Source organism: Manacus vitellinus, unplaced genomic scaffold (genome assembly GCF_001715985.3).
Source record: "Manacus vitellinus isolate BGI_N305 unplaced genomic scaffold, ASM171598v3 scaffold_23_pilon, whole genome shotgun sequence".
Taxonomy (NCBI): domain Eukaryota; kingdom Metazoa; phylum Chordata; class Aves; order Passeriformes; family Pipridae; genus Manacus; species Manacus vitellinus.
Window position 1 is genome coordinate 4,666,129 of NW_021939718.1, and position 14,752 is coordinate 4,680,880.

At 36.1% G+C, this 14,752-nt stretch overlaps 1 protein-coding gene across 2 annotated transcripts in view; it reads left to right on the forward strand.

The window, feature by feature from the left end:
• FER (FER tyrosine kinase) overlaps positions 1–14,752 on the forward strand; it is a 150,073-nt gene that overhangs the window by 24,208 nt on the left and 111,113 nt on the right. For both annotated transcript variants that reach the window (XM_018072865.2, XM_018072866.2), the window contains exons 5-6: positions 1,086–1,185; positions 13,764–13,947. In XM_018072865.2, the coding sequence (XP_017928354.1) occupies positions 1,086–1,185; positions 13,764–13,947 (284 nt within the window). The remainder of the gene's footprint in view (positions 1–1,085; positions 1,186–13,763; positions 13,948–14,752) is intronic.

Here is a 14,752-nt window from a genome sequence, read left to right on the forward strand (position 1 = left end):
ACAAACCATATTGACTCCATTTAATTCTAGGCTGCATAGCCATGAAAATATTTTGGATCCTGATTATTAAGCTTGTGTTGTTTTTTTGGTTTGAGTTTTTTTGGGTTTGGTTTTATTTTTCCTTCCCTGATTTTCCCAAGAAACATTTGAATAGCATTCTGGTTAGATATGATATGTTCTCCCATTGTTAGCTGACATTGTTTATTCAAAGGTTTTGTGTACCTTGAGCACTTAAAGAATGATTCCCTGAAATGCAAAATACTTCACATGTTCTGTGGTACTATTTTTACTTTTGTTATGCACAGAGGTAAAATGCCTGTTGTTTCCCAGGACAGTATCCAAACTGTGTAAACATCAGTGTCTGTGTAATTCCTATGTTTAGGATATGCTGGTAGAAAAAAGTGGTTAGGTGAAATTCGTATGTGTGATCCTTTCTTGTTCTAGACATCTCTACAATGAGGAATCCTTTTGGGAAAATTCTTAAGGACAGTAAAATACTGTGTCTTTTACACAAATGTAATAGGACTTGTATCCTTTTTTTGGTTTTCCGTTTTAAGGATTTAAGTTTTAGAATTGATAGAGTGGTTCGTGAGTAGTTGCTGTTCCTTAGTCTTTTGGTATGAAGTGTAATATCTAAAAATTCTTCTATTTTGCTCTTTTTTTTTAGGTACTAAAGGGTATCCTTCCTATGCATTGGACCTGTTAATGTACTATGATTTGTTAAGCATCTTTTTGATGTTTTGTTCTCTTGTAATTGAACTGGAATACTGTTTATGATTAGCTGGGTTTCCTAAACATATTTTTAATTACTCTGATGGGGATGGGGATCTCTGTTTCAGGCCTCTTATTTAATTCCATGCATTTAGTGATTTTGATTTTTCACTGTGTAATTTGTAACATGTAACTTGCACAGTGTAATTGCACCATGTAATATCCTATTAGTATTATGTCAAGCCAATGGAAAGTGGTAGCATCCTTATTTTGGATAATGAATCTTGTTAATTCTCCTACACTAATGTTAAGAGTTATTTTATATGTTAAGAATAAGTATTTTTAATGCTTTTTATATTTCTGTTTTCTTAAAGGTCACAAAGACAGAACTAGAGAAACTAAAATCTAGCTATAGACAACTAATAAAAGAAGTAAATTCTGCCAAAGAAAAGTATAAAGAAGCTGTGGCTAAAGGTATGACTTGAGTTAATTTTGTCTATTTATTAGTACCTTTTTTGAACCTGCTAAAACTCGTACAATGTAACAGGGTTGGTTTTTTATTTTGAGTAACTTGATTACAGTCAGTTCTTGTGAGTATAACAGATCAGACCTTTGCCAGCCTCATGTAAAAAAGGAAAATAAGTCATTTGCACACTGAGATTTTTTTTTAGGGAATGATGTGTCCAATCTGCATGGACTTTGGTTCCTGTTGAATTGTGCTTGAATAATTAGATAAAGGAGGGCCTTTGTTCCATTATGTATTGAAATATTATGTGTCCTTCTAAGATATTTTTTTTCTTAAGTGAAAATTAATTAAATGGCAGTATATTTCCAAGATCCATCTTTAAATTTTTGTATGACTGCCTAAATAACAGTTAATGTCCTTGGTTCTGTTGTAGTGTAATTATAGTAACTATCACTGTGGAGAGAAAGACTGTTTCTTTCCAAATTTGTCTAAAATTTGGAGTGGTAGCTGATATGTGAATGTAATGACAGAACAGCAGGGGATAAGAGAAGTTATTTTAAGCACTGTTCAGCTGCCTTTTCTTTTCTTTTACTGATATTCATATTCACTTAAAGATGTAAATGCATATTCAGCTGTTCATTTCATCCAGTTCCCTGTCTTCTACATGTAACTTTAATTTTGTTGCTTGGTTTATCCCCAGGTAACTACTTAACATGGGGATATATAGTATGTAAAATGGAAAATTTAATAGAGTGCACTGATATTAGTATGTTATTTTTATCCTGTCTTATTTTGTCTTCCTGTTACAAGTCTGGTCATTCTCCATTCCTGAAGCACCAGACTTTCCCACTGAAATAAAAGAGTGTTTTGGCTATCAGCAGCTGTGATGTTTTGATGTGGTTTTGATTAACTGAATTAATGTTTCTTTAGATAGACAGCAAACATAAACTATTTTTAAGACATGTCCTGTGGTTTTCTTTGACCTTGTCTTTCAGGCTTCCATTTAGTGTTTGTCTTATTATAATCCGTACCTAATTTCACTTCCCCTAAAATCTTAAGTGTAAATCTGTTTTGACAAACACTGACATCCTTAAATATATTGCAGGTTTTTCTCCCAAAAGTTGCAGAATTGCTTCTCTCCTGTTAAATCCCAGGCCGTGTTCCTGTTTACAAATACTTATGTAGTTGATGAGCTACTACAGTTTGTGTATCAGCTGCAGGTTAGCTGAGCTGCTGGAATTTTTTTTTTAAGTTCTGGTGTTTTCATAGCGTTTCTGAGCTCTTATGTTGTCAGACTGTTTTGTGAAGTGAAAAATTAAGGAAGTCCTAAAATTGTAATGCTTCATTATTCCAGGCTATTCTTTATTCAGTAAGGAGTGCTTATTCGAATTATGTGCTATTAAGAAATACTACTTTTTTAATATACAAACTGGTTCAACTTTTCAGGATTTCAAGAATTACTGGAAACAATGGAAGGAAAAATGCTTACCAGAACAGTGGGAGGGCATAACCAAGTATTGAAAATAAGCTGAAAAACATTTTGTTAAACAAAAAAAAAATTAAAGTCTCTGGTCACCAGCTCTTGCAAAAATTGTGTTAAAATAACCAGTCCAGGTCCACTTGTATAAAATGCTGTTCTCAAGAGAGTCTGTTCCTCTGGAAAACCAGCTCTCCAAGGCAGTGACTGACCTTGCCTCTCTGTAGCTGATGGGGACAACTACTCCTTAGGACATATAGCTTTACCTTTACCCCTGGAGCTGTGCATGCTGAATTACCTGCAAATTCATGCAGCACCTGTACAAGCCGGTGCGCAGGAAAAGAATGAAAGTCACACGAAGTAATGACTGAGAAGTGTCTCTATTTTGCAAGTTTAGTGATTTTGAAATTTAGTAACTTTTTTCCAGTTTGTTTTGGAATAGCGAAGCCGTTTTCTAGTGAGAGGATGAGTTTACTAGAGCTGCTAGTGAAAGAGGTACAAGTGGTTTTTCACCTTGTGAAGAGAATTGCTTCCCTGTTTTCTAGCTGAGTTTTTAAAAGTGATGTAGAATTCTGGGCTAAATATACATGGCAGAGGATATTAACTGAAAAGGGTAAGGACTGGCAAAGTTTATTCAGTGGAAAGTAATGTTATGATTTTCTGCAGTCAGAAAATATTCTCAGGTGAACTTGAATTTCTCTGAGTTATACTTTCCACCAGCTGTGTGAACAATCACTTTGAATTAACATGTTGACACCCTAAAGCAGGGTTACAGGTGTTTTCACTTTTTACTGAAAGCCTTATAAGAGAACTGTTGGAAAGAATAGTAAGTATTAAGGATTGAATAATGATAGTGGTTGGTTACAGGTTTTATTTGTGTTAACACAATGGGTGAGGCAGCTGGTGGGAATTTTTGGATAGTTTTTTAGTCAGGAAAAGGGAACTGCTTTCTGAAGGATGCAGGAGCTTCATTATGGGAGACTTTGTGCTCTCGAGATCTGGAGAAAGATCAAAGTGTCTGAGATTCTGGCTCAGAAGATGCTCTAGGGAACCCTCTGCTAGAGCTGCTTCTGCTTGTGCACCAAAGGAAGCAGTGGGACAGTTGTGTTGTAGAGAGTGCACCACTGAGCCTTGGCTTCCACTGCACTTTAGGCTGGAATGCACTGCCTTGTTGTGGGCACCAGTGCATGCTGTCCATATCAGAAGTGACTGATTTATCTTGTTTATTCTAGCCTTTACCCCATTTAGTCATGCGTAGCTGCTCCTTTCTGGACCAGTGATTACCGTGGCAATCACAAATGCAGTCTGGTTGGTTTTTCTTGGGCATGGAAACTCCAGGTGTCAGGCAGTCTGGTTGGTGTTACTCATTTGGTTGATAGTGTTTTACTTTTTTTTCCCAGTTGTTCATTCTTATGGTTTTTTCATGTATGGTAAGAGAGAACAGGCTGAGAGGGGATAAAGTCAGCAAGCTGAACTAGTCCAGTGCCTCTTTTTAATGAGGCATACTTCAGTTTTTGGGACTCTATGGACAAATTGATTACAGTAGCCTCTGGATTAGAAAGCTTTGTTTAAAACTCCCACAAAATATGTATGGGGGATGCACAGAGCATTTTCTTTGCAGAATTGGGGCATTAGGCCATGTTGGAGTCATAGGGCATGCAGGGGTCATTGGAGCGAAATATAAGGTAAAAACTTATTATATTGTTTTTCTATAATAAAATGGACAGCCTTGTGAAATCTTTTGGGTCTGTGATAATGAGGAAAAAAAATTATGTAAGCATTGTACAATGTTCAATCCAAAATAACACTCTTAGAGTGTATACAAGTCTGAGTTTACGATGCTGTGCTAATCGATGATGCTGAGTAACAAAGTAGTGAGAATGTGGCATGTTGATGTTGCTGCTGCAGAAAAACACATCGAGCCAAAATTTGTGCCAAAAGGAAAAGGCATTGTTTGGCTAAAGAAGTCACAAGGCTTCTGGAATAGTTTCATAAGTAATGTGTTAAGAATACAAAATGGAGACTGTAGGAAAACTGCTAATATCAAGTGTGATATGCCATTACAGTTTGAATCTTGTTTCATTGGATCAGTAACTGCTTCCAGTTAAGTTTGCTGTTTGCAATTATTTTTGTTTCTGCAGAATTGTGTGTCTCTATTAAGTATAGTTCAGTGTGTGTCTATAGGGCTTTTAGATGTTTTTGTCCTTGATTTTTTTGATTAAACACTACTTACTGCTATATAAATAAGGAAATGATGATTACATGAAATAATAAACAGTGATTTACTCTTTTCCTTACATCTTTTTAAAAAATTGGGAAGCATTAATTCTTAAAACTTAGCATCTATTTTTGTAGCTGATTTTGGTGTTAGATGTTTAAATGTGAAACAGTTGCTGCTATAGCAGTTAGTATTGCAAGTTGGTATAGAGCCAGGGTAGATTTGGGAAGTTCATATTGAATTTTAATACAAAATAATCTTTAGGAAAAATTACAGTTTTCATGTAGATATATTTGTTACAGGTGTTTATTGTATTCTTATTTCTAGTTAATTACTGATTGAATGTAGAAACTATGTTGCAACATTCTTATGTGGCATAATGGATCTGAAGTAAATAGTAAAAGAAAAATGTATTGATTCTAGTGTATTTAATGTCATAATTTCATTTTATGCTGCTACAGCAGCATACAAAATATTATACACGATTTCCCTAGGCTTGTGTTCCCTGACAACACTGTGATTTAGAGGAGAGCAGAAATATTGACAGTATACCAAGCACATTTTACAGCATTCCATCTGCTGGAAGAATATTTTTCGGTCCCTGCAACTCCTGTGATTTAATACTTCAGAATTGATGTGGCTTCTGTGGTACATACTGAAGTTGCACAACAGCATAAGCTACAGCTATTATAAATAAGGGAGCTGTTAAAAAAGCTTTCATTAAATCAAATTATTGTCCTACTATTCTTTGTAATAGCCGAGTGGCCAGAAAATACTTATTAGGTGGCTGGTGCATTCATTCTGAGATAACTATAAAATTGTTATTATACAGCTACATTTTCAGCACTTGTAGCTGTTTCTACGATGAGGGAAACTCCTTGGGGGATATTTTTTGAGCTTAGTTTTGACTGAAACTCTTACATTGTTAAGACAAAATGGTTGAACTGGCTGAACTGGTCTGTCTTATTCACAGAGGTCAGCAGACTGCATGGATTTCAAATTAATGCTCTACTGTAAATGTTTCAACTCATATGCTACTGATATTTGGAAGGGGTAGGGCGGGTTTTTTCTGTGTAAAATAAAGCTTCTAGAGCAGGAAACCCTGGGGAGTGCAAAGAGATCTTGGTAACTTGTCATGGAGTGTGAGACCAGCTTGGGCACATTGTTTCCACTTAATATAGACATGCAGCCACAGGATGTGCTCGCCTCAGTTCTCACAGACCAGCATTCATAGTTCTGAGAGAATTTACTAGAGGTGCTTAGTAGCTCAAACATCTGACAACAATTGAAAAGATTGCACATTCATTTTTGCTATTTTTATGCTATGTTTTTTTATTTATCCTAACATTAAGCTGATAACTTTGCTGAACTAATTCTTAACTTGGAAGTTTAGATCTGGTATTCTGTAAATGTGAACTCTTTAAGAACACATGAACAATTTTTTTCCCGTTAGGAAAGTATTTGTTATTTGAAGTAATTAATTTGTTAAGTAAGGGAAAATCTGCCTGGAGGGCAGTCCTGCAGAAGGGCATCTGGGGTGCTGGTGGACAGCAGGCTCTACACCAGTCAGCAGGAGGTCAAACCCCATCCTGGGGTACATCAACCACAGCAGAGCCAGACAGTCAACAGAAGGGATAATCCCACTGTATTTCGTGTTGGTGGGGCCTCACCTGGAGCACCAGAGAGCAGTTCTGGGGCCCACTATTTAAGAAGGACATGAGGGTTTTTGAATGTATCCAGAGGAGGGCAACCAAGCTGATAGAGGGGCTGGAAGGCATGTCCTATGAGGAGAGGCTGAGGCCTCTGGTTTGTCTGGCTTGGAGAAAAGGAGGCTGAAGGGTGACCTCATTGCTCTTTGCACCTTCTTGAGAAGTGGAGAGAGCGGTTCTGATCTCTTTTCCCTAGGATCCAGTAGCAGGACACGTGGGAATGGCTCAAAAGCTGGGCCAAGAGAAGTTCAGACTTGCCATTAGGAAACATTTCTTTATTGAGAGTATGGTTGAACCCTGGAACAGGCTTTCTGGAACTTGAACAAACTATAAGGAAATGCTTTATAAAAAATGGAGAAATGAAAGGGTTTCCTCCAAAAGCAGGAGGCAAAAATTTTTTTTCTCAAGAACTCACTGTAAGTTGTGTAACATAATCTTCAGTATTGGAAATCAGCTAACATGAATATAAATAGTTTTATTGGCTTGATATATTAGGGTAGTCCTTTTTCTTTCATATCTAGGTTTTAAAACAATTTACTGTAATTTAAGTGCTTAGTCCTTACTAAAATTCACTTAAGAGAAAGATCATGATGGGGTCCCACTAGTATTTGCTCTGCTTTCAGCCTGGGGGATCAGTTGAGTCAAGCTTTACAATTCCTTAATGTAAACATATTTTATTGTTTTAAAAAAATGTGTTGTTAAAAGAAGACCTATTTGAAAGCCATGGCTATCTCGTTCATAAGTATAAAGAATGTGTTCAGTAGCATAATGTAAACAAATAATGTAATGCGGTATTCTTTTCCAGGCACAATTAAATAATGCTCTGTGAAAATACGTGTCTCCAAAGTTGAAGTAAATAAGGAAGTGACTGTATCATAAGTTTGTTATTGATAAACAAATGTGGAGACAGCAAAATACTGAGAAATTACTTCTGTTATTGGAAGTGCTGAGAAATATGTAGATGGAAAGGTAGATGCTGTTCTGGGAAATTATTTGAAGAACTGCAATCATAAACATTGGAAAATATGTAGATCACTAAATGCATTGACAGTTTTGTAGTTTAATGCTAGTATTTACAGAAATAAAAGATTGCAAAGCAAACAAAAAAGAAAAGTTTTTTCTGTCTGAAACATTACTATATGCTGAAGATCTGTATATTTTGTCGAGGAGGATTGTCACTTCCTTTGAAAAAAAAAAACCCAAAAAACAAAGAAGAAAAAACAGGCAAAAGACCTGATTCTCCTCTCTTTCTTTTTTTTCATTTTAAAATTTTCTGAAATCAAATACTGTGGTACACTAGTAAGGTTATAATACAGAAAACTCTGAAGCCAAGCTTTGTAGCTTTTCATGGAATCTGGTTGTCCTCTCTTTAATCCTAACCCATAAGATTTCTATCGCCCCTCATCCATCCCCAGGCAGAGCTCCATTCACTCCAGCTCCTCTCTCATGTAAAGGGCAGCTCCCTCTCCTTGTCTTCCTGGCCTGTCTTTCCCCAAGTCTGTAAATGTCCATTGCAAAGCTCCAGTCCTGCCTCCATAATCCCAACAATATCCTGGCCCTACGACTGTACACAGATAACTGACCTACCACGTTTATTCACCACACTGTGGTAATGCACAGGCACTTGAGTATCACCCCAGAACACTGAGGAGAGGGTTTGGGGGCTTTTTCTACAGTGGTGCCTTGTAGGAAACTTCTTTCCCACCTGTACCTGCTGAAGGTGGCCCCATTCAAGCCCTGTTTCATGTTCTTTGTGGTCCCTTCCCATCTTACCACACAATGCCCTTTCCTTTGTAGTCTCCTCCATTGTTCCCTCAGGACTGTGGGTCACTTTCTCCCTCCCGTGTAATTCCTAGCTTAAAGCCCTCCTAGCAAGGGCTGTGTTACTGGCAAAGTAGTTGTACCCTGCTTAGTAAAGTGCTTCCTGTCTGTGAAGCAGATGGTGCTCTGCAAACAGGGTTCCATGGTTTCAGAACCCAAACCCCTGTTGATGACACTGGTTCAGCAGCCCTTTGTGGGCCTCTACTGTCAGTGCCCTCTGTGCACTCTATCCCTTCACTGTCAGGATTGAGGAGGACACAGCCTGGGCTCCCATGCTCTTCATGGCTACCCCCAGAGCTCTGTAGTCACTTTTGGTACTGTATCATTGGTGCCCACATTTATTATGTCATTGCCTCTACTATTTTTCCCTATACTTACGCATACCTGGAAATTTGTGTGGATTTGCTTTTTGCACCTCCAGAACTACAGAATGAGTTAGTGAATTCTTGTCATATGTTCTAGTCCTCAGAGTTTCTCTGGAATTGTTAGCCATAGTTTTATTTATGTATAAAGATTTTCTTCCTTCCTGTTACTCATGTGTAGATCTTCAGCTTGTCCTTCTAATTTTTATATTGTTTGTCTGTTTCACAGTTCTAGCTTATTTAAGGTTTCTCACTGTGTTTCCTTTGGAGGGATATAGCACTCTATTGTCATGTCAGGTGTGTTTTTGGTTCCTTTTGAAAGTAAATTAAATTAATAGTCAAAAATGGACTTGTGTAGTAAAATGATATTCTTTGTTAGATGGATGTTATTGGACAGCATTCATTGTGCACTGAAGCCAAAGGTCATGTTTCAATGCCAGGAGCTATAAATCTAGAAATTTAGTTCATCTGTTGTGAGCTAAGCTTTTGTAATGATCTCTATTGAACGTTTTTTGAACACTTGGTCATTGCTTCTGAATGGCTGAAGGTCTAACCAGAAAAAATTGTAAGGGGGTACTTCAGCGTAATTATTTCTTTTAAATCCAAAATATGTATGAAAACTTTCTGTATTCACAATATTTATTTTCTGTAGGACAGTTTCTTTGAGGCATTTGCACTGTGTATTGATGCTTATTTAAAAAAAGATGAAGTGAACATTATGAACTGAAGTTTTTCTCCGTTCACCTTAGTTGGTTGTCCCATCCAGATTTTGTTCTTCTATTCTAGGTGATTATTAGGCCACAAGAATCTAATAGAAATTGAAATAGTAGTGTCTAGAATGATTTAAAAAGCATACTTGCCTTTTCTTTGTAAATGTAAAACTTTCATAACTGAATTTTGCAAGCCTCCCAGTACTGTTTATGGCATGACATATTGTATACAGTTTCTTTTAACATAAAACAGTTTTGTCAACAGCTGATGGCAGTGGAATTATAATTAGATCTATTTATGAAATTCATTATACAGATAAAGGAAACTGGATGTTTTCCTCAGTGCTAATTGACATGTGGAACAACTGTGTGCTCTGCCTCAGAGTACACGTATTGTAGCATATTGCTACTTTAAAAAATAAATTACAATATGGAAGTAATACTGTAACTATGTTCCCTCTATGAAATATAGGTCCAAGGCTCTGTTTTAAAGTTGAATGAATATGATAATTTGATGTATTTTGCAATTAGTTGAGGTGTTCTGCTGAGGAATAATGTATAGCAAAGTAATTTAGACCTTGAAACAGATGATAAAATGGGATCATTTAGCTGTTAATGAGGTTTCTGAAAGGGATACAGTATTTTTAAGTCTTTAGTTATGTGCTTGTGATAACTTCAGTGTAAATTTTCAGTTTAGTTTAACTGTTGAATGTGGTTTGTTGGAGTTCATGGGTCAGAAGCCTGTACTGATGGTACATTACGTAATTTCACAAGTGCCGATTTTTAGTAAGCTGAAAGCAGATATGGGATGTATTTTAAACACATGCCACATACAAGTTGCAGGTTTAAGCTCTTGAACTATAACATATGGAGGTAATTTTGGATTATTTAACCTAGGGCATGCTTGAGCAGGAATGGCCAAACACAGAATAAACCCAAGAAATAATGCAGCACTTTTCCCTCCACTACCACCTTGCCCCTCTCTCCTGATTCCCCTGGACAACGTGTCTCCCAGTGGAACAGTATGCAAAACTTGATGCTTTGACGTCCAATTGCTTTTCCTTTCCTCTTTCATCCAGTCCCAATACTGTAACTGCTACATGACCTTTTCCCCTCCAAACCCTCTTCAGTCACCTTCCGTTATTTCCCCGTGTTCGATGTGCCTCTCCCTCTCCAGAAAGACCTTATAGTGTGTATGTTTTACTCTGAAGATGACCAGAGTGGCACTGTAGCCTACTGTATTTAGAAATGAGTGTGTATGATACTTCTGTATGATATTCTGAAATTAGTTGAGGGGTTCTGCTCAGGAATAATGTATGTAGAGGAGGAATTTAGTCCTCAAGGCGGATGCAAAAATGGGATTGTGTGCCATCCCCTCACATTGCTGTGCAGGTGTCAGACATGTGCATTTGGGGATATCTGACTTCTGGGATGTTATTCTGATTGATAGATTATTTTTTTCCCTCTTCAAATGATCTAAATTTAATGTAGAAATAAATAGTGTGATTTTTAGTTTTGTTTTGAGGAAATAAAATTAATCTCATGAAACATGACTTTTGATTGTTTACTGAAGACAAAACCAGTTATGTCTTTCTAAAGTTTCAAGAGAGACTTGAGAATGTTATCTCTCCAAAACAGTTCTGCAGAAATTTTGAAAGTGAATTGTTTCATTCATACCAAAATGAAAAATACTTCTCTGGTGACAGCTCTGGAGATGTGTTTTGTCTCTGTTGTGCAGAGTAACTTAGATAAACTGTAGTGTAAGAAAACTGTTCCTTCCACATACAAAAATTAGGTCAACTGTCAGATTGTTTTCAATTAAATGACAGATATAATATCCTTTTAAAGTGATTTTTGTTAATCCATGTTTGAAGTGTAGCTGACAGCAGTGAGGTAGCAAGTGTCTCGAGAGCCATACAAGGGTACAAACAGACAGAAATCTGCCTCAGCTTCATGGTAATTTGTTACCTAGGGAGTTCCTGAGTCAGAAGTGCTGCTGTAGTTCTTAGTACCTTTTCAGGATTTTTCTTTTTTTTTTTTTTGCATACATTTGTCCATTCACTGTTAAACCACAGTAAGTTTTTCGTGCTTATGATAACTTTTACCAAGATTGCATAGGTTAGCTACATCTACATGCTAGTTGAAGAAGAATGTCTTTGTTTTTAGCAAACTGCATTTTATTTCCATATAATGCCATATGGTTTTTCCATGGAAAGAGGTTGTGTAGGCCTCTTAACTGTGTGTCTCCTCTCACACATTGCTTCTCAGACTCCTAGTGCTTCAGGAGGCCTCATTTTAGTCATTCTTTTTGGATTCCTTGTTTCTTGCGTTTCTTGTGCTTGATGCCCTTCTGTAAACCCTTTGCATGTCACATATCCTTGAGATCAACAAACTGCATACTTTTAGATGGATTTAATCAGTGCTATAGTGATATTCCTTTGCTAAATAACATTGTATCCAACAGCAGCTGAACACTTAGTTAGCATTTCCATCACTCTTTCTGTACTCGCCCCAAGATCTCATTTCTGTGTGCATTCAGTAATCTTACAACAGATTACTAAGCTTGAATAGGTTTTTTCCCTATATGCAACTCCCTAAATATTCACACTATAATTTACCATTTCGAGTTTTAATCAGTAGCTCTCAAGGTTTCTTCTTGAGTTTTTCACATTTGGTTCCATATTTGCTACCTTCAGACAGCATTTTCATCATAATCTTTATCTATCAGAGCTCAACTGATATTCTCGGGGCACTCCACTGAGTGTCTGTTTCATCCTCTGAAAACTATTTGTAACATTTTGAAGTTCCAAAGCTAAGAACAATCCAGTCCTCATAGTGTCTTACTATTTCATTTATTCTCTAACCTCTCCTTTTGACAGCTCAGAACAAGGAGATTCATTGACTCTTTCATAAAGTAATGTTTCAACCCGGAAACCTGTGAAGGTCTTCATAGTGAACAAAGAAGAAAAAAAAAGATATTTTCGTCCTATCAACTTCTTTTACATAGTGACTGTAGTTTACTTTTTCTGACAAGCTGCTGACTCCAGTGTATATGAAAGAGCATTTATTACTGTTTTACAAGTTTTTCACTCAACTTTTTTTTAGTGTACCTTCAGTGTGTGTCTGTATTTTGATTTATTGGAGTTCATAGTCCTTTGTGTATTCCTCATACACAGCTCTTCAAGGTCTCGTTTCAAACCTCTGTTTGGTCACATAGCTTCCATTTTCTTTTTTTCTAAACTGCTTTGTGATAAGAAGTAGATGTGTTTTTTATTACATAAATTATTTTAAGTTTATAAGAAATGTAGTGGTCTTAATGAGATTGATTTAGTTAGTATATGTTTATCTGTGCAGGTAGTTGTGACTCTGCAGTTGATATTTTCAGATACAGGATTCATTTAAAATTATTTTAGTTCCTAAAAAAGTAATGAGTCACTTCATAAATAATATCAAGAAGACAGCAAGAATGTCAGTAAAAGCTTATGTGTCCGTTCTGGTTACAGGTGGGATAGAGTTACTTTTGGTCACAGTAGCTAACATGGGGCTGTGTTTTGCATTTGTACTGGAAACAGTGCTGATATTATGTCCCACGTAGCTTTGCAGTTACTGTGGCAAAGAGTGGAGTAGGTGACCTCTTGAAGTATCTGCAGTTCAACACTAAACTGGTCTTGTCAGCATGAACTTGATAACTGCTGATCTCTAATAGTGTAGAGCTGAGACTAGAGCCAATTTCCTGGTCAGGATATCGATGTGATAAGGAAATGTTAAAGTTGTAGGAGAAAAGCTGCTCATTGCATCATTGCTTTGTTAGATCATATGTAGGAATAAGAATGTTTGCTCACAATAAACAATAGATTTTTAATGAATCATGAATCTGACATAGCAGGAGATCTCTTTCTTTATTAAAAATATTTATTTGCTCTGACGCAAATAAAAGAACAGCTTGGAGATAGTCATGTGTATGAGAGTCTTTCTTTATTCTTCATAGTTTTATTATTTTTATATTTGTATAGATAGTGGGTATCATATACTATTATATAAAGAATTCTCACATTTCTGTTCAAGGAAAATAACTTTTTTTCTAACTTAGTTTATTAATTAGGAAATTTAGACATTTGATCTTACTAATTATCTGAAAACGGTCAGATTTTGCCTTCTTAAGAGAAGTACCTTAAAAAAATTACTGTAAAAAAAGCTGCAAACGTGTCATAAATTTACTAGATGGATGTCATCTAAAGGTCTGTATACTTTTAAATCACCACATGTATTCTTGTTTTGTTTTCTCTTAGGAAAGGAGACTGAGAAAGCCAAAGATCGGTGTGAAAAAGCCACTATGAAGCTTCATATGTTGCATAATCAGTATGTGTTGGCACTGAAAGGAGCACAATTACATCAGCACCAGTATTATGATACTACGCTTCCTCTGTTACTTGATTCACTACAGAAGATGCAAGAAGAAATGATTAAAGCCCTGTAAGATGTATTCCTATATATTTTTAACTTGTACAATTTTATATATGTAGTATTCTAATTAATTTGTAGGATTACTTGAAAATAAGAAGCTGTGATTGTAGTTTACCCTGGAGTAAAAACATGTGAAAAATATTTTTGTCACTACATTGACATTTACGTGTACAAAAGAGTTGCTGATTTCAGGTGTAGAGCTTGGTGTGGCCTTCTGTGTGAAACATACTTGCTTAATAATCCTAATTTTGCAGATGAATTAGTTTGTTAAACTTGAAAAAGTATAGAATAATATAGCTAATTATTTTTTCCTTTTTTTTTTGTTGTCATTGTAATTTATAAAGATTCCCTTTCTCTTCAGTATGGCACCACTTTAGCTGATATTTGATTATCTTTTTATCACACTCCATGAACTATTTTCTGTAACATTTTCACACATGATGTTCACAGGCAAGGTGAGATTTAATGCCTTCCCTTGTCTGTTTTCTCCTCAAAAAAAAGTATTGAAAAAATCCTATCACAGAATTTTTTTAGCAGAGAAAACATAACTTGAGATCTTGTTCAGGAAAAATGTATTGATACTTTTTTCTCTACATGTTCCTCTGGGCTAGCCAAAATTCGTCAGTGTTTCTTGAGAGTTCACCATGCTCCAGATCCTGGCAAGCTATCAAATTTGTCAGAGACAAAAATGAAATAGGGAATAATTATGAAGGTACATTATGAAGGAAAACTAAAAGGAGAATAGGAGGGTGTTTGGAGGATGCTATTAAGACTAGTGGCACAATGTCACCTCTCCATTTAGTACTTGGTTGTT